Here is a 20,518-nt window from a genome sequence, read left to right as displayed (position 1 = left end):
ATCATGATCAAAGAAACTTATAGAATAATGAGTTTATTGGGGACTTACAGTTTCAGAGGGTGAGCCTGTGACTATCATGAAGGGCAGCAGGCAGCAGTCAGCAGGCAGGTAGGCATGGCATAGAAGCAATAGCTGAGAACTTACATCCTGACCTCTAAGCAGAAGGCAGAGAGAGATGTAAATAGAATGGCATAGCCTTTGAAATCTTAAAGTGTGCCCCTAGTGAGATACCTCCTCCATACCTCCTAATCCTTAAACAGTTCCACCAACTGGGGACCAAGCACTCAAATAAATCAGCCTTTCAGGTTCACAGCTACATAAGACTATGGATAGCTTTATTTCCCTAGCACCATACACAGTACAATCTAAGAGAACCTAGACAACAAAGAGGAACCCAAGAGAGACATACATGGATCCAATTACACGGGAAGTAGAAAAAGACAAGATCTCCTGAATAAGTTGGGAGCATGGTGATCATGGAAGAGGGTAGTAGGGGAGGGGAGGAGAGAGAAGGGGAGCAGAGAAAAATATATAGCTCAATTAAAACAATTTAAAAAAAACATAAAAAAGAGAAGCAAGTGCTTCTTAACTGCTGAGCCACTTTTCAGCCCACAGTCTTAAAAATGAAAGTGTGTGTGTGTGTGTGTGTGTGTGTGTGTGTGTGTGTGTGTGTGTGTGTGTGTGGTAGGAAACAGTTTTCTCCTACTATGTAGGTCCTGGGAATTCCATTCAACTTTTAGGCATTGGACCAAATACCTTTAGCTGTTGAGCCAACTCACCACCCATAAACTCTTTTCATTAAAAAAAAAATGTTTTTAGTTAGCTCAACAGGCTTCCGCATGACTTCTTACATTGTTACTAATCCTCCCCATAATCTCACTTAAATTTCACCATCCTTTCCCCTTCCACTCTCATACCACATGAGTTCTACTATCCACCCATCTTTAGAACTCTCCCCTAACCCCATATTCCCTTTATAATTTTCTGCTATCTATCGACATTCCAAGTTAAATACAAAATTAAATTACAAGGTATGACACATATATAAAAAAGAACACATAGCATTTGAGATACCTCAGTAAACATTACCCCCAACTCTACCCATTTTCCTACAAATTTCATTTTTATTTGGTACTAAATAGAATTGCATTGTATAAATGTGACACATTTTACTTACCTACATTTCAGTTGATGGACATCTTGTTTGATTCCATTTCCTAACTATTGTGATTCCATTACCTAACAATTGTGAAGAATACAGTAATGACCACGAATGTTCAAGTGTCTCTATTGTTAGCTTTTTGGGTGTATGTGCAGAAGTGGTATAGCTGAGTCATATGAAGATCTATTTTTATTTTGAAAAAGCGCCACATTGATTTCCATAGTGACTGTACCAGTGTATAAAGGTTTCCATTTCCTCACATTAAGAAAATCCAGCTTTGCTTAAACATAAAATAATAATTTAAAAATATAAATAATTATTCTCACTATTCCTGACTTCTTTTCCAGCAAAAGTAGGATACATCTGCTTGGATAAAGGCAATTTATTATAGAAATTATCTACATTTTCTCCAGTATCTTTACCGGAAACAATTTAAAACTTTCCTTTAAAATGTTATTAATAAAAAAAAAAGGAAATCCCCCTTTTTAGGTAGTTGGCAACATTACCAACAACAGTCATCATAAATGTAGAATTTATGCTAGTTCTGTCCTTTTCTTAGGAGCTGCAAAATATACTATTTTATGCAAGTGAACATGATGTATGCATGCGCAGAGAGCAACAGAAATTAATACTAATGTGCAGATGGAGTTATATTGGTTTCGCATTTGCTTCCATTCCTGATGCCCACTGTTTCTTTTTCTAGATCTCCAGCCCTGATGATGGTTTTGAAAGCAAATCACTTTATGAAAGCTGGCTAGAAAAAGACCCTTCACCTGAAAATAAAGTTTTTCCTAGGTAAATTAACATATGTAGCTTTTCTACCCTGAGATAAATATAGATTGTTCCTTTTCCCTTGCTCCTCCAAACTTGCAATTCTTACAGAGCTCAAAATAATGTAAATAAATTCAATAAAGCTGTCCAGTCAGTTTCTGTTAGGCTTACTAGTCAGCTCAGACGCATTTTTAGTGTTCAGTGTAACATAGATAGATATATTTTTGAAAATTTTCAACTAAACTGATTTTGTGGGGATTGAGAAATAACTTGGCAATTAAGAGTACTTGCTGCTCTACCATAGGACTCAAGTTCAATTCCCAGCACCAATGTCAGGTGGCTTACAACCATCTGTCACCAGCTCCAGGAGATTCAATAGCCTCTTCTGGATTCTGTAGGCACCTGAAATCCTTGTATATACATGCAGATATATGCATATAAATATGAGTAAAATAAATTTTACAATGATTTTGCTATTTATTAGTCATTATTTGGCATCTTTACAGAAATGTAATTTTAGATATGTAGTATATGCTTTAAATAATAGCATAACTTCATGTGATAATGATGTAAAATATAAATGTACTGTGGGTGTTCATGAGTGTGGGTGTGTATGGATGTATGTGAGCGTTCACGTGTGTGGACATGGTATACATGTGTGTTCATGTGTTATATGTATGTATGGATGTGTGTGGATGTAGTGTATATGTTAATGTGTGTGGATGTGGTATGTGTGTGTGTGTGTGTGTGTGCATGTATGTGTATGTGGTATATACGTGTTGGTGGAGGCCAGAGGTTGATGCCAGGATCTTTCTCCATTGATTCCCAACCTTATTTTTTTCTTTAAAAGGATTTATTATATTTTTAATGATATATATATATATATCATTATATACATATATACATTATATACATATGTGCATCTGTGTGTGGGTATGTGCATGTGTCCTCAGAGGCCAGATGAGTTGAATAAACTGAAATGGAATTTACAGTCAGTTTGAGCCATGTGATGTTGGTTCTGGGAACCGAACTCAAGTCCTTTGGAAGAGCAATATATATGCTTTTAATCACTGAGCAGTCTCTCCAGCCCCTCTACCTTATTTATTTTTACTTTTTCATGATATATCATTCATTGAAACTGGAGCATCCATCAAAACTGGCTGGTTGTAGATTTCCAGAATCTGACTGTCAGCCCCTTACTCTCAGCCCTGGGGTTTGAGATATGAGTGGCCACGACTGGCTTTTATGTGGGTTGTGGAAATCTGAACTCTTAAGTCCTCATACTTGCACAGAAAACACTTTGCCCACTGATTCATCTCCCTAACCACCTCATTTTTATTCTATATTTAATAAAGGGCATTATCAATAATCTTTAAATTGTGTTTTTCTGTAATCAATTTAGATTTTTGATTTTTATCATTTTACATTTTCTCATTCATGTTGTAGTGACTTCTTAAATTTATTATATAGTTATCCATTTTTACTACAATATGATTTATAAAACTGACAGAAGATGATAGTAATTTATAACTTAGTTCTATTTTTGAAGTCATTTAAAATATCATTGTATTTAATTTTTAATTATAAATTTTTTCTATTTTTTAAGACTATAATTATATCATTTACCTCTTCTGTTCCCTCCTTCCTATATACTTTGCTCTCCCCCACACACTCTTTCAAATCCATGGCCTCTTTTTCTTTAATTGTTGTTACATATATGTGTGTCTGTATGTGTACATAGAAACATTCAGTGTGCATACTCCTAAATGTATAAAGATAATTTACTTGATCCTTGTGCTGTTAGTTGTATATGTTTTCAGGAATGACCATTTCGTATTGGATAACCAGTTTGGTGAGCTCTTTCCTGGGAGAAGACTATTTCTTCTGTCCTCATCATTCCTTAGCTGATACAGTTCTTTGTCTAGGTTGAAGCCTCATGAGCTTTCCTCTGTCCCATGGCTGCATATCTATTGGCGTTGTCCTCATTCAGCTCCTGTTTAGGCAGCCATATTGGTCAAAGTTCATGGGAGTAGCTTCTCTGGCATTGCCAGGAGACACAAACTCAGAGAAACCTTCTGATTCCTCTGGATCTTACAATTTTTCTGCCTCCTTTATTCACAATGATCCCTGAGCCGTAAGTTTCAGAGGTTCTGTTGTAGATGTATTAGTTGGGACTAGGTTCCACAACAGGCATTTTCATCAGTTATGATTTTATGTACTTATTTATGTCTATTGCAGAGAATTTTCATCAATGTGTAATGAGAATGACATTTTGCAGGGTATAATGATATGTATTATATTTATAAAAGTTAAAGTTTATGCTGGTTTAATAAAGTGACAATTGTGAGTTCTCCCCTAATATCAATGACTTCACTAGTACTGGGTACTAGTGCTGTTGGCTATGTTTCCAGTATAGAAATGATTTCCCCTTCCCCTTACTGTCCCCAAAGCCTCCAGTTTACTCCACTTCCCAGTGCGATCCATGTGTCCTTCTTAGGGTCCTCCTTGGTACCTAGCTTCTCTGGAACTGTGGATTGTAGTCTGGTTATCCTTTACATACATCCAATATCCATTTATAAGTATGAATATGCCATGTTTGTCTCTTTGAGTCTGGGTTACCTCACTCAGGATAGCTTTTTCTAGTTCCACCCATTTGCCTTTAAATTTCATGATGTCTCTGATTTTGACAGCTAAGTAAATGTATCATATTTTCTTTAACCATTCTTCAGTTCAAGGGCATCTAGGTTGTTTCTAGGTTCTGGCTATTATGAATAATGCTGCTATGAACATTGTTGAGGATGTGTCCTTGTGGTATGATTAAGTATTGCTGGGTCTTGAGGTAGATTGATTCTCACATTCTGAGAAACCAGCATACTGATTTCAAAGTGGATGAACAAGTTTAAACGCCTACCAGCAATGGAGAAGTATTCCCCTGACTCCACATCCTCTTCAACATCAGGTGTCCTCAGTATTTTTTTATTTTAGCCATTCTGACACGTATAAGATGGAATCTCAGAGTCATTTTTATTTGTATTTCCCTGATGATTAAGTATGTTGAGCAATTTCTTAAATATCTTTTGATATTTAAATATCATTTGAGATTCTTCTGATGAAAGTTCTCTGTTTAGCTCTGTACTCCAATAAATTGGCTTATTTTATATTTTGATGTCAAGTTCCTTTAATTCTTAATATAATTTAGAGATCAACCATCTGTCAGATGTGGGATTGGTGAAGATCTTTGCCCATTCTGTAGGCTGTCCTTGAGACACAGACAGCGTCTCAACAGATTGGATCAGGAGGTGAATGACCAGCCTCTCAACTAGACAGCCCAGGCTCTAGGCCCTAGTCCCCACTGGGCAAAACACGGGCCCCTTCCCTACCTGTTTTAGCTACATTTTGTATCTTAATCCATTTAGTCAGTTCATGTATTTTGATTTAAGAATTGAGGTTGTTGATATTTAAAGTTATTTTTCAGTGTTGACTGCAGTTATTATATGGTTGATTTTTGGGTTCTTTGTGGATTGTATTTTAGTAATTGTAGCTTTATATTTCTTTTGACTGTGTATTCCTCTTTAGGTTTTCTTTATTGTGTGTGTGTGTGTGTGTGTGTGTGTGTGTGTCTGTTTAGTCTGTTTGTATCATTGGAAGTTTTTCATTTTCTGTCAACTATCATGGCTAGTTTTACAGGATATATCAGTCTAGACTGGCCATTGTTGTCTTTTAGTACTTAAAATCCATTGCTCCCAGCTCTTCCAGCTTTAATAATTTCCACTGAGAAAGCACCTATTATTCCGATGCGTTTTCCTTTATTTTGTGACTTGTGGTTATTCTCTTATAGCTCTGAATAATCTTTATTATGCATATTTAGTGTTTTAAGTATAATTTATCATGGGAATTTTCTTGTCTGATCTTGTCTATTTGGCATTCTGTGTGCTTCCGGTATCTATATGAGTATGCCTTTTCTTGTTTGAGAAAGTTTTCTTCAATGATTTAGATGAAGATCTGGTCTGTGTAATTGACCTGGGATTCTTCTCCCTCCTCTATTCTTATAATGTGAAGGTTTGGCTTTTTTAAAATAGTGTTTCACATTCCTTGTATATTCCTTTTTTTAAGTTTTTTTTTTCATAGAAATCCTCTATTTGTCTTTGAGTTCTGATCTTCTATTTTCTACTTGATTAATTCTTCTTGTAAAGCTTTCCTTCGAGCTTTCTAGTTGAAGGTATTGGTTTTTTATCAATGCCATCTTTATTTCAGTTTGAGCCCCTCTTCAATGTTTCTATGTATTGAATTTTTTTCTAAATCCTGAATTGTCTCCATAATTTCTATCAGCCTTACATTTGTGTTTTTTTGAGCATTACTGTGGCATTTATTCTCTTTAACTTCATTGAGATATTTCTTTTTGCCTTCTTTAAACCTCTCAAAATTTTGATGATGTTTGTAATTTTTCTTTTAAATTGCATCCTGGGGTTCATCTAGGTAGTGCTCATTGGCACACATTTCCTTAGAACTGGTCACATTTTTTTGTGTGTGGGTGTACTCCTTTGATATTGCATAATATTATTTGTATTTTTGTGGCTAGGTCTGGGCAAGTGTACTTCTTTTATTAGCTGGTTTTGGACTATATCCTGGATAAGAATGTTATTTTGATTCATGTGTGTGTGTTTGTGTGTGTGTGTCCTCATTCATATGCCACATATTTGTGTGGAGGTCAAAGGACAATTTTTCCTTGGTTTCCTCCATTTTCATGTGGTTTCTAAGATCAAACTCAGGTTATCAGGGTTGTTGGCAAGGGTCATTATCCTTGGGCTAAAGAGATCATTTAGTGGTTAAGAGTACTGGCTGTTCTTCCAAAGGTCCTAAGTTCAATTCCCAGCAACTACATGGTGGTTCACCATCATTCATGAGATCTGGTACCCTCTTCTGGCCTGCAGACATACATGCAGTCAGAACACTGTATACATAATAAATAAATAAATTAAAAAGAGTCATTATCCTCTAAGCCATCTTGATGGCTCCCAAATTAGTCTTGCAAAGGTTTAAATGTTTTTCTCCCATTATAAAAGTTTCATATGCATATTCAGCAAAAAATAAGAAAAAGCAAGTTCTTCCTATAAACAGCTTGAGATGGCCTATGAAAATGGTTTATTTGGTCGGGTGGTGGTTGTACACACCTTTAATCCCAGCACTTGGGAGGCAGAGTTAGGTGGATCTTTGTGAGTTTGAGGCCAGCCTGGTCTACAAGAGCTAGCTCTAGGACAGGCTCCAAAAACTACAGAGAAACCCTGTCTCAAAAAACAAACAAACATAGCCGGGCGGTGGTGGCGCACGCCTTTAATCCCAGCACTCGGGAGGCAGAGGCAGGCGGATCTCTGTGAGTTTGAGACCAGCCTGGTCTACAAGAGCTAGTTCCAGGACAGGCTCCAAAGCTACAGAGAAACCCTGTCTCGAAAAACAAAAAACAAAAAACAAAAAAAAAAACAACAAAAAAAACAAAAAACAAAAAACAAAAAACAAACAAACAAAAAAAACAAAAACAAAAAAAGAAAATAATTTATTAAGTGGTTCAAATATTTCTGTTAATTTAAAAAATATTAGACTTCAGTGTTCTGTAGTACTGACAAACTCTGTTCATATTCAGTGTAGCTTGTCACATTAATATTCTAGCAAATAATAGGGGAATGCTTGACATTGTTTAGCTTCTTATAATTCTTATAGCAATTTGGTATGCAAATTCTTAACTACTCTTGGAGCAGGATTCATTTTCCCATCTATTTGATTTCATATTATTTATTATTTTATCCACGTATTATTTCTTTCTTTCTTTATTTATATTTTATATCTAGAATCAATAAGCTGGGATCTGGAAGTGATTTTGAAGCTTATTTTCAGAGACTTGGAATTGCTTCAGCCAGAGCTCGCTACACTAAGAACAAGGTAAGCCATCTAGTAATTATTAATAAGTAGTATATTGGTTCACTCTTCATTATTCTAACAAGATACCTGGGATGATCACCTCACAAAGAAGCTTGTTTTGTTCATGGTGTTGGAGGTCTCGGCCTGAAGTGTTTGTACCAGCTCTTGTGGGGTTGTGGTGAGTCAGTAATCATGGTGGGAAGAAAACTGCTTGCCTTGAAGGCTGCCAAGCAGCAAAGAGAAATTAGAAGGAGCTGAATTGCCACTTCCTCTCCTAGGGCATTTCCCAGTCCCTTTTCTGGGGGCAATTCCTTTTAGTTATGAAATAGTGTGTTTCAGTACGACTTTTTCATATACGCATACAATGAATTTTAACAATGCTTATACTGTCCCTTGTAGTGTCTACACCCTCTCATACTTCCCCCTGTAGTTTTTGTTCTGTTTCATATAATACTGCATTCTACTCTCTGTCTTTTATTTTAAATTTAGGTATGTAGATTCTGTAAATTGGGAAAATATAGCATATTTTTTTATTCTCTGTGTGTCTTTGTTTAAATTGAGCACAAGCTCCATCCATTTTTCTATAGCACTTCTTAAAATTGTTCTACTACACTGGGAGGATAAGCTTGAACTTACAAGTCTTTGTATAAGTCTTTGGATGGAGGTTATTCCAGGTCCAAACCATAGCAACATTTCACTAATATGAACTAGAATTGAATTGCATGTCATCAGGTAGTAGGTGGGCATGGGACCCAAGAAGAGTTCAGAGATGTAGACAGTTTGTTCCTTTGTAGATACACTATGAAGGACTGTGGGCTGTTCTGTGAATGCATTACTACTAAGGTTTTTCATTGAAATGGTAGTTCATGTATAAATGTCAGATGCATAGCTGGTTATACATATTTTCTCAACAGAGAATTTGTTGAAAAAATCTTATTTTGTTCTGTGGATGGAGCTCAGTTGGTAGAGTGCTTGCCCAGGGTGTATGAAGCCTTGGGTTCCTTTCCCTAAAATGGACTGTGGTAGTATATGCCTGTAATCCCAGTACTTGGAGTGAAACTAAGGGGAACTGGAATTCAAGGTCATCCTTGGCCACATAGAGAGTTCGAGATCAGCCTGGGCTAGACTCTACTCAAATTAAATAAAAAAGACAAGTAAATAAATAAAATTTTAATTTGTAGTCCAGTTGTATAGGCTCTATATGCTTTTCCTCAGAGGAAATTTTTTGTTGAGGGGCATGCTGGGCTAGGCTTGTATGTTTTCAGTTCCCCTTCTACATACTTTTGTCTGTCATGAGGCAAGGCCAGTGGGTAGAGAACAGAGCAAGTTTCTCTCAATCTTTAATTTCTTCCTACTTTCTACTCTGTACTTCTTAGTTCATATCATTGTTAATCAACCATTCTGATGACTTACAAGTACTTAGAAGTAGTGAATGTGTGCTGTGTTGTTTTGACAATATCTTAAATTCTGTCATACACCACATATTAGTAGACTTGGCTTCTTTGCATCCTTTAATCAATTCCAAACCCAAAGTACCATATGCCAACATCTTGTTTGTACATAATGCATATTGGTTGTTCGTTTAATTATCCTGAATACAACCAATGATAAAGAAGCAAAGATGGTTCCAGAATACTGTAAATTAGATGAGTGAGCATTGTATACTATATATCAATACTCATTTTTTTACTACACCTGAAAATCAAGCAACATGAGTTTAAATGGTATGAGTCCATTTAGGTGTGAATATTTTTGAGATTTAAAGATTACAAAGTACAGACTCTAGAAATGTCAAAAAACTTTAAGAGCTAGGTATGTCCTACATAAAATATGTGCAGATGAGTCTACTCTCACCTCTTGCTGCTATGAAATATATACAAAATAATGCAAAAAATAAGTTTATCAAAGTTATTTATTGAATAATACATGGCACATTTGCAATACAACAAAATATAAATAAATGTGAAGATATTACATTAAATTATAGGTGTATAAAGTGAACTATATAATATAATATACTACTAAAGTCATCCTATAGCTCTGTCTATAGCTCTGTGGTATGATTGTTTTGAGTATTTACTTAAAATACCATGTGACACTAATCATATGGAGCTTGAGCTCTTTACCTCTATAGTAAGTTGCATACTAGAGTAAAAAGTAATGTGTTATAGGGCTCACATATTTTGATCATACAGAATATACAGAGTATACACAATATGTGTTATTTATACTAGTAGTAGTTTAGTTGATATATGTGCTTAGATTGGTTCTCTCTAACTCCTGTGTGACTTAGAGGTCAACTGCACGTGAAAAGTATGACTTTAGCTGTATCACTTTATTCACTATTACACTCTGTCACAAGTTTGAAGAAAGTTGTCTAGTATTCAAGAAACACACAATTAGAAGAAAGGGGACTAATACTGGATTGTTTTTTTTTTTATGATCCAGAGTAGTAAGAATGGTAGTCCTATAAGAATATAGCAGGCCTATAATATAGTGGTGGCACATGCCTTTAATTCCAGCACTTGGGAGGCAGAAAGAAGCAGGAGTATCTCTGTGAGTTCAAGGTCAGCCTGTTCTACACAAGCTAGCTCCAGGACAGGCTCCAGGGCTACAGAGAAACCCTGTCTTGAAAAACAAACAAACAAAACAAAACAAAACAAAACAAAAAAAGCTATGGGCTAGAGAGATGGCTCAGTAGTTAAGAGCACTGACTGCTCATCTGGAGGTACTGAGTTCAATTCCCAGCACCCACATGGTGGTTCACAATTATCTGTAATGAGATCTGGTGCCCTCTTCTGGCCTGCAGGCATGCATGCAGACAGAACACTGTACACATAATAAGAAAAAAAAGAAAATAGCAGATAGTAAAAAATAAAATTAGGATATGCAAACCGAAGATCTCAAACTATGTCCACAAACTGTGTAGTAACATGTTCACTACAGATACTCCCAGAGTATTATCAAGGGTTGATAGGCTTTGGTTGAGCACTGCTTGGTTAGGGAAAGAATACATTACCTTTCTGTAGACACTAAGTTACCCAGAACTTTTCATACACTTGATCAGTTCATAGTTTTGAATTGTGCTGATTTGAATAAGTATTTCTTTAGTTATAAAAACCAAAGGTTGGATGAAGGTTACATGAATTACAAAATGAAGACAGGAATATAAAAATTTAAGTTAGTGAGCATTTTGACTATAGTGTTTTAATTATATTTTTAACTTACTTGGTGAAATCAGGGCTGTCATCTATTTTTCTTTAATCATGTCTATGATTAAAATATAAATTGAAAATATAATTCTTATTTTTCAATTCCTTCTCCATTTTAGAAAACAGATAAATACAGTAGCTATCCTGTATACCATACCATCTATGAGACATTTGAATTAGTAGAGAAGTTTTATGACCCCACATTTAAAAAACAGCTTTCTGTGGCTCAGTTGCGAGGAGCATTGGTATATGAGCTTGCAGACTCTGTAATCATTCCTTTCAACGTTCAAGACTATGCAAAAGCCTTGAAAACCTATGCAGCAAGTATCTTCAATTTATCCAGGAAACATGAACAGCAACTGAGAAAACATGCGGTGTCATTTGGTAAGATTTTATAGACTTTGCCCACTGACCCTTCTTGCTAGCCCCCACTTAGGTGCTTCAATCTGGAAATAAAATGAATTAAAGAAGAGGCAGGTGTGCTGGTCTCTCCCATAACCCCAGCTTTCGGAAGGTTGAGGTAGGAGGATCACAAGTGTTAGGCTAGCCTGAGCTACATAGCAAGACTGCCTGAAAAAAAAAAAAAAACAACAAATAAAAGAAGGAAAGAAGAAAGAGTATCTCTGCACGATGAGGGAAATGAAGAGCTGAAACTGGAGGAAACGACCAGGCCTCATCGAGACAGATGCTAACAGTTGTGCAGCTGTGCAGCACGTGGAGTTCTTAAACATCTTGAGAGATCTTGAGAGCCTTTTGGTGAAATGCCTCTTCATTAGCATAGGCTGAGATCCAGGCAGGAGAGAAGTTATATAAGCTTAGGGGCAGGGGCTTCTATAGACAAGTTAATTTCTCCCTCTGCTTCCCTACCTGTTCATGAACCAGTCTTCTCTGTTAATGCCATTTTCTGCTGTTTCATTCTTTTATTTTTTTAAAAAATTATTATTACTTAAAACTATTTACATACCAACTAGTTTCCTTTCTCCCCTCTCCTCCCTCTCACTCCCCACACCTTCCACCTTCCACCCCCATCCAGTCCTCCTCCACTTAGATGGTACAATCAACAAAGCATGGCAAACCAAGCTGAGACAGGACTAAGCTTCCCCCCTGTCCCCACCGCTTCATCAAGTGTGAAAAAGGCATCCACCAACGGATTAGGCTCCAAAATGCCAACCCATGCATCAGAACAGGTTCTGGTCCCACTGCTAGGGGCCCCACAAAAGACCACACTACACAACTGTCACTCGAATGCAGAGGGCCTAGTTCAGTCCCATGCTGGCTCCTGAGCTGTTTGTCCAGAGTCTGAGCTCCCACAAGCTCAGGTCAGCAGTCTCTGCAGGTTTCCTCATCACGATCTTGATGCCCCTCCACCCTCTCTTCAACTAGACTCCCTCCCGGAGTTCAGCTCACTGGTTGGCTGTGGATCTTTGTATCTGCTTCCATCAGGTACTGGATGGAGGCTCTATGATCACAACTAGGGTAGTCAACTTGATTACAGGGAAAGACCAGTCCAGGCACCCTCTCCACTATTGCTGGGAGTCCTAGACAGAGTCATCCTTATGGGTTGCCAGGAGGCTTCTTGGCACCAGGTTTCTCCAGGACTCTGCAATAGCCCTGTCTATCAAGCTATCTCCCCAATCACTCTCCTGCTCCATCCTGCTCACAACTCGACCATCCTGATTCCTCATGTTCCCATCCCCCATCCTCTCCCCTCTACTCTTTCCCACCCTCAGTTTCCCCAAAACATCCCATTTACTTCCTCTTCCCTGGGAGATCCATGTATCCCTCTTAGAGTCCTCCTTGTTACCTAGCTTCTCTGGGGCTGAGAATTATAGCCTGGTTATCCTTTGCTTTACATCTAATATGAACTTATGAGTGAGTACACACCGTGTTTCTTTCTGGGTATGGGATACCTCACTTAGGATGATTTTTTTTCTAGTTCCATTCACTTGCCTCCACATTTCATAATGTCATTGGTATTGTGTAAGTATTACTCCATTGTGTAAATATACCATATTTTCTTCATCCATTCTTCAATTGAGGGGCATGTAGGTTGTTTCCACATTCTGGCTTTTACAAATAATGCTGCATAGTTGAGCAAGTGTCATTGGGATATGGTTGAGCATCCTTTGGGTATATGCCCAAGAATGATATTGCTAGGACTTGAGGTAGATTGAGTCCCAAATTCCTGAGAAACTGCCATACTATTTTCCAAAGTGGCTGCACAAGTGCAAACAAGTGCACACCCACACAGCAATGAAGGAGTGTTCGGAGTGTTCCCTTTACCGTTGTAGGAGGCTGCTTGGTCGTTTCTCAGCCTCCCAGACCTGAAATAACCACACAGAAACTATATTAATTAAATCACTGCTTGGCTTATTAGAACTAACTTCTTATTGGTTAGCTCTTACATATTAATTTAACTCATCTCTATTAATCTGTGACTTACCAGGTAAAGTTCTGGCGTCTGTCTCCTGTGGGGCTACATGGTTTCTCTCTGACTCTGTTTCTTTCTCCCAGCATTCAGTTTAGTTTTTCCTGCCTAGCTCTACTTTATCAGGCAAAGCCAGTTTCTTTATTAACCAATGGTATTAACAGCATACAGAGGGGAATCCCACATCATTATCCCACATTCTCTCCAACATAAACTGTCATTAGCATTTTTGATCTTAACCATTCTGACAGATGTGAGATTGCATCTCATAGTTGTTTTAATTTGCATTTCCTTGATAGCTAAGGATGTTAAACACTTCTTTAAGTGTATCTCGGCCATTCAATATTCTTCTCTTGAGAATTCTGTGTTTAAATCTGTACCCCGCTTTTTAATGGGATTATTTGATATTTTGATGTCTAGTTTCGAGTCCATTATATATTTTGGAGATGTCCTCTGTCAGAGTGGAGTAGGTGAAGATCTTTCCCCATTCCATAGGCTGTCGTTTTGTCTTGTTGACTGTGTCCTTTGCCTTGCAGCAGTTTCTCCGTTTCAGAGGTCCCATCTATTGCCTGCCAGTCTCAGTGTCTGTATGGGTGGTGTTATAGTCAGGAAGTTGTCTCCTGTGCCAGTGCGTTCAAGGTTATTTCCCACTTTCTCTTCTATCAGCCTCACTGTAACTGAATTTATAGTGAGGCCTTTGATCGCATCTGTGTCTCTATTAGTAAATACTCATCAGATGGCATATTGTCATATCTCTTCCATTTTAACAGTGGCATTCGTCTCTGCTATGTCCCACCTTCACAATCAAAATTCTCTGTTAGTAGCAGGAAGCAATGATTATTCATAAGATACACTAGTGAAGAATGTGGGTCAGATGAGTGAATGAATGAATGAATCAATCAATACATAATTTATACTCCCAGTTCTTTATCTTCCACTAAACAACTCACTATGCTCCTATAACACTACTACTGCACTGCAAATGTTGTTTCTGATGAATCCTAATGACATATTTCAGTTTTTATCTTGATTTCTCTATTATACGTGAAATTTAGACCTCCCTCTTCAACATCCTGTTTCCTTTGTTTCCATCATACACATTATTAGATTACTTGCTTTGGTTACATTTTAAACAAAGCTTGGAAAACTTGAGGTTGAAAGGACTTTTTTGAAAATACCAGATGTATTTATTTTGAAGGTCCAACCCCATTGACAGATGATGTAGCAGAGTCATGTGATCTGAGTTGCAAGCAGTTTATCAATCATGCGTGTCAGTTCCTGCTTAGAACACAGACACCATGGCAAGTGGGTCGTTGTAATAAAAAGTATTTGCTGGAAGCCTAATTATATTTTTAAAACTTTATGAAATAAATAAAAATATATCCAGACCAAACCTCAATCTGTTTCTCCATCTAGATATATTAATTTGTCACAAGTCACCATTTGAAAAAGATGTTAATATATTATTGTTTAAAAAATAAGAATTGGTATTGTTTTAGTCCTGTAATAATGACAGTTAATATCATATCTATACATATATCCAGTCGCTAACATATCATAATTGCTAATTGTTCCAATAAATATATTTAATTAAAGAATGCTGGAGTTTGGGTAAGTAATTGATTGCGGTATTATTTGTTTCCAGTACTTGTAAAAGGAATTCTCTTAAGAACCAAATTAGGGGAGTGCTGTAGAGATGACTCATTGATTAAAAGCACTTTCTGGTCTATCATGAGAACAGGAGTTCAGATCTCAAAACTCATCATGTCATGAGGATCATAAATACCTGTAATTCTAGCTCCAAAAGAGATCTGACCCCCTCTTCTGACCTCCATGGATACCAGGACACAAGTACACACACACACACACACACACACACACACACTAAAAACAAAAAACAACAACAAAATAACACAGTTTGACTACATTTAAAATTCCCATCTTTTTGACCAATCCTTTTCATGAATCCACAAGAAGGGTCCCTAGAACAAAGGTTTTCCATTGTTTGGTCCTATCAGGGAGAGGGCAGAAATGTGAACCTCTGAAATGTGAACTACTAACTAAATTCTTTTACTTTTCTATTTTTAAAAAAGATTCCTTATTTTCTGCTGTGACAAACTTTTCAGAGGCCGCTTCAGACTTTCATAGAAGACTCACTCAAGTTGATCTTACTAAGTAAGTTTCAGCTGCCTACTCTCAGAAGGGCAGACTGTCTTCATGTGTGTAGAATGCGAAGTCATTGCTGCTTAAGCCGTGGTCTGCAAGACAGCAGCATCAGCAAGATTCACCAGCTTCTTAGAACCCAGAAAGACGTCCTTAGAGTTGTCTTTTCTCTAATATGTCATTTCCAACCACTCGCTTAAGTCCTCTATTGTTCCCTTCCCTAGCTTCATTCTCAAGTTCATGGCCTCTTCTTTGTAATAACTAGGGCTCTCAGAGTTCTGTTATTTTTAATTTTCACTAATTCAAAGTTGAATTTGTGTGATGAGAGTTACAGTTGGTAATTCATAACTATAAACTTGGGTGCTTTGAATATATTTCTGTATAGCCCTTCTCAATACCTAGTCACCCATGAACCACTTCTTTTGTATAGCTTTTTTTTTTCTGGAATTTTTTTGTTATTGCCACTTTTAGGTAGAAAATAATTTTTATATTATATTAAAACATTATACAATAAATATGAATTGCACCAAGTATAGTTTATTTTTTCAGACTTAAACGGCAAGCTGTATCAGTCATTTCGAGGAGGCTCTCTTGACCCTCGGATTGCAGAAGAGCCCAAAGATGTATGTAGGTCAACTATGCAGAAGCAGTGTAAGGATTGTGAATGGGAAAGGACTGCCTGCTCACCATGGCAAGCTGTCCTCCCTTTCTCACAGATTTCAGAAACCTTTACCCTGTGTTGTTGCTCATCTTTATTCTGTTTCTGTCCTCCGAAGTAGGACTGTGGGAGTCATTAGGAATGACTTGGCAGTTTCCTCCATCTTTCTGGGAAGTCTGGTTAGCCTACAGAGAAGTAAAGAGTAGCTTTCCTTTCTTTTTGACCACTTTGTGGCCTTGAAAAATAAAACAATCCACTTCTCAATAGCATTCTGTGTCTGTTGTAAATGCTAAGATGACCCTGTTGTTACATGTTGCTTGCTGTGTGACTTATTACCCTGTCAACATTATTTCTCCTAATTGTCTACTGATTATTTTGTTTATCTTCCCATGCATTATCTTTATTTAATATTAGTTGAATTGTGGCCTGCTAGTAGAGATTTTAATGATGTGTTTCTTATTCTCCAAGTCCTATTGCAGTGAGAATTGTGAATGACCAACTTATGCTTCTGGAAAGAGCATTCATAGATCCTCTTGGTTTACCTGGGAGGCGGTTCTACAGGTAAGAGGAAGACGTGTGTTCTACAGAGGACACCAAACACTTCACTATAGTCAAAGAATTATATCAAAGATGATTTAAATAAATGCCATCATAGTAGTATGAGATATATTAATGCAATATGAATGCTAAATGTAATATGAATGCAATTATGTATCCAGTAATGGTATAATATGTAGTATTGGAAAAATACTTCTCATATCAATTAGTTTTTCACTGTGGGCCAAACTGAGAAAGAACTTTAACACAATATTCTAGCCACAGAGTTCGAAAGGAACCTTAGTGCACTTGTAGTCCAAGTCTAATGAATCCTTCCTGCATGCTTTCAGGTAGGTAAATATTCAATCTGCTTCAGACTTCGTGATAGATACCTCACTGGTCCCTAAAGAAGCCCATTATATTTTTGAAGGAGTAATTATTAGAAAATTTCTTTCATAAAGATCTCAAATCTTTTATCCTGTGTAATGTTTTCATCTAACCTGATCTTTTTTCCCAAGTAAAACAAGTTTACTTCATTACATTTATATTACATTTATTAGTTTCATTCCATATAGTGATTTAAGTTGTTAAGATAGTTGTCATGTCTATTGAAAGAAATATTGTTTTGTTTCAGGTTATTTTTTTGTTTTGTATCTATGTCATATTTTCTTTTAGTATCTTAAAGCTATCACTCCCCCTCCCCCAGATTATTTTCTTAAGGTCCTTATGACTGGAGAGATGGCTTAGTGATTAAGGGCACTTGATTCTCGGCACCTATGTGGTGGCTCACAACCATCTGCAGCTCAGTCTCTTCTGAACTCTGGAGGCACCAGGCATGCATGTGGTACATGGTACACATACATACACCCAGGCAAAGTATTTATGCACATAACAATGTAAATAAATCAAAAAACCATTTTAAATGGTGCCTTAATGGAAATTAAAATGGCTCTAGCATTTAAAGTCAGAAAAATCTTCACTCATGGTCATGCAAAGTAGGACTGGGTGCAATTTCAGGGTTTCAGTGCTCTTCAATATCATGCCTCTAGGATTTGCCTGTCTGGATTAACATAATAAATGCTACTTTACATAGCTAGTGATCGCCTTTCTAAATGTTAGTGGTTAGGACTAACAGCCAAATGATATAAATAGAACTTTTAGAGCAGGGACCTTCCACTGTGACCTGGGATATTATTTCTCTAAACCTTTGGTTTCTCAGCTACAAATGGAGATTTTAGCTGTTTACCATTGAGGCCTGTAGATTTAAGGCTTCTGAAGATTGAGCTAGGAGACGGAGGCACTCTGGGGTGTGAGCTGTATTTATAAATGTCTGTTTATTCATAGATATAAATTGGAGATAGTAGTTATGAATATGTGTGTATATATAACAAGTTCTATTGCAGTATTGTTAGGAATATTTCCTAATGCAAGCTCCCTGCAAATGCAAAGTTCCCAATCAAGCTGAATGAAAACAAGCCAAATTAAGAAATATCCAGGTTTAATGGGAGTTCTGCACTCTGGGTGGCCCCCAGGGGGAACAGGAAAGCCACAGGAATGCCACCTCCAGGAGGAAGAAAGGGAGACCATGTGTTCCCTTAAATACTCTGGGGGGTGGTCCTGACCCCACCCCCAGGGAGAGGTTAGGACCTGGCCTGCTGGGATTTGAAGTCCAGACCAGGCCTGAGGGGCTGGGATAAATGCCAGGGGCTGGGGCCTATGCTCCCAACTTGACAGTTAATCGTCTATTGATCCTTCAGAACCACTTTTTATAACAGCTGTACTTTTTCAGACTGTGAAGCATGGAGTCTAGAGACCGTTCTATTTTATCAGTTTCCTCCTCGCTTGTACACATAGTTCTGCTGATCTTTTCAGGGGAACTCAACATTCCGTGAGTTATGTAATATACATATATGTGTATATAAATGTGTACTTTAGATGCATGTTTAAATGTAACTGTACACACACATATTTATGGATAACTCTGCTTACTATATTCATGTACTATATTTGCATGTAAATGTGTGTATTTATATATACATATACAGAGGTTTTTTTCAATATATAAGTGGAGTCATACTTTATTTTACGTTTTTCTTTTTTCTTTTTCTTTTTAATCAAGAATTCATCTGTTGATGTCAGCATGGAAGATTTTAGCACTTTATTCCCCCACATAGTATTTCATAGTTTGGCTTTCATTGATAGCGTTAATGACTTATTATTGAGATTTGTTAGGTGAGCTTCTCTCACCCATTATGAAACACACTTCATAAGATGTCCTTGTGTTCTACTTGAGCATTTATAAATATTAGTATCTCTATCATCAGGACCTGGTATTTAGGGCCAAAAAAAGACAACACAACACATTTTAAAGTTTGATGAGAATATATCAAGATGTCCTCCAAAACTACCATGCTATATGTTAAGAATATATATTTTTAAACTGTTAATTAAATATGTAGATACTAAAATAGTTCATATTGTTGTTTTAGCCAGCTGCAGTATTCTAGAATAATGCTACTGTTATTTTAAAGACCTTGTAGAATGACTGTATGACACACTGTATACTTATACTTTGCCCAACAACTTCTTAGATAAATGTAGCTATGACACCTGTAATTTTTCATTTGTTATAAAAATAATCTTTTTTTTTTTTTTTTTTTTTGTTTAGGCACATCATCTTCGCTCCAAGTAGTCACAACAAATATGCTGGAGAATCATTCCCTGGGATTTATGATGCTATGTTTGATATTGAAAATAGAGTAGACCCTCACTCGGCCTGGGCAGAAGTGAAGAAACATATTTCTATTGCAGCTTTCACGATTCAAGCAGCAGCAGGGACTCTGACAGATGTGTTATGAAGTTTTTGTCAAGTAGCTTCATCACAAGAAGTACTGCAGTGTTTTTGAGAGTCAAGCCATTAGAGGGAGTCTCGCTCATATGGACTCACTGGTAGAGGCTGCTGAGGAGTCTGAAGACAAAATGTCTTTTTCTCTGGTGGGTCAAGAGGCCAGGACATTCTAAAACCATGATTCTCAGATCATGTTTTGTACTTCCACCGTACTTATCTGTCGTGGTTTTTTTTTTTCTTTTTAAACTCTTGCATGCATATTTAGTGAAACTGAAACTGGAAGCAACCCAAATGTTCATGGACATCCAGTATTACTGGCAGATTCTGCTGAGTAAAAAGTTAGCCATGAATGAGCCCATAAGACCAAACTAATCTGCAGTACTATTTATCTTTTTTTAAGGCTGAGGCTTATGTTAGTTACTCAGTGTATGGCTTTTTGGCAAAGAACAAACTTATCACTGTCCTTTCCTTTAAGAGGTAATCCAAATGGGCCTGTCAGTCACTGGACAGGTCAAAAGATAAACCTGGGATGGAGACATGGCTCAGCAGTTAAGAGGACTGGCTGCTCTTCCAGAGGTCCTGAGTTCAATTCCCAGGAACCACATGGTGGCTCAGATGTCCTCTTCCGACAATAAAGTTGTACATCCATATATGTAAGTTAAAAAGAAAAACCCTTGAGAAACCCGTTGGGACAACTTATTACACAGTATAAAACTGTTGGGTCAGGCTCTGACCTGCTGTAAGAAAATGTTCTTCCCTGCAATGGGCTATTTCTGTTAACTGTTTACAAATATGAACTTATTTATATGACTGAAAAACAAGCGAT

The 20,518-nt window shown here is 37.0% G+C and overlaps 1 protein-coding gene across 1 annotated transcript in view; it reads left to right on the top strand.

The window, feature by feature from the left end:
* Naalad2 (N-acetylated alpha-linked acidic dipeptidase 2) overlaps positions 1–19,702 on the top strand; it is a 48,937-nt gene extending 29,235 nt beyond the window's left edge. The window contains exons 15-20 of the mRNA XM_038323441.1: positions 1,866–1,957; positions 7,777–7,867; positions 11,178–11,442; positions 15,580–15,661; positions 16,776–16,868; positions 19,513–19,702. Of these exons, the coding sequence (XP_038179369.1) occupies positions 1,866–1,957; positions 7,777–7,867; positions 11,178–11,442; positions 15,580–15,661; positions 16,776–16,868; positions 19,513–19,702 (813 nt within the window). The remainder of the gene's footprint in view (positions 1–1,865; positions 1,958–7,776; positions 7,868–11,177; positions 11,443–15,579; positions 15,662–16,775; positions 16,869–19,512) is intronic.
* Positions 19,703–20,518: the final 816 nt, after the last annotated feature.

Source organism: Arvicola amphibius, chromosome 3 (genome assembly GCF_903992535.2).
Source record: "Arvicola amphibius chromosome 3, mArvAmp1.2, whole genome shotgun sequence".
NCBI classification, from domain to species: Eukaryota; Metazoa; Chordata; class Mammalia; order Rodentia; family Cricetidae; genus Arvicola; species Arvicola amphibius.
The sequence above is the reverse complement of the archived record's forward strand: the minus strand, read 5'-3'. Positions and strand labels throughout refer to the sequence as shown.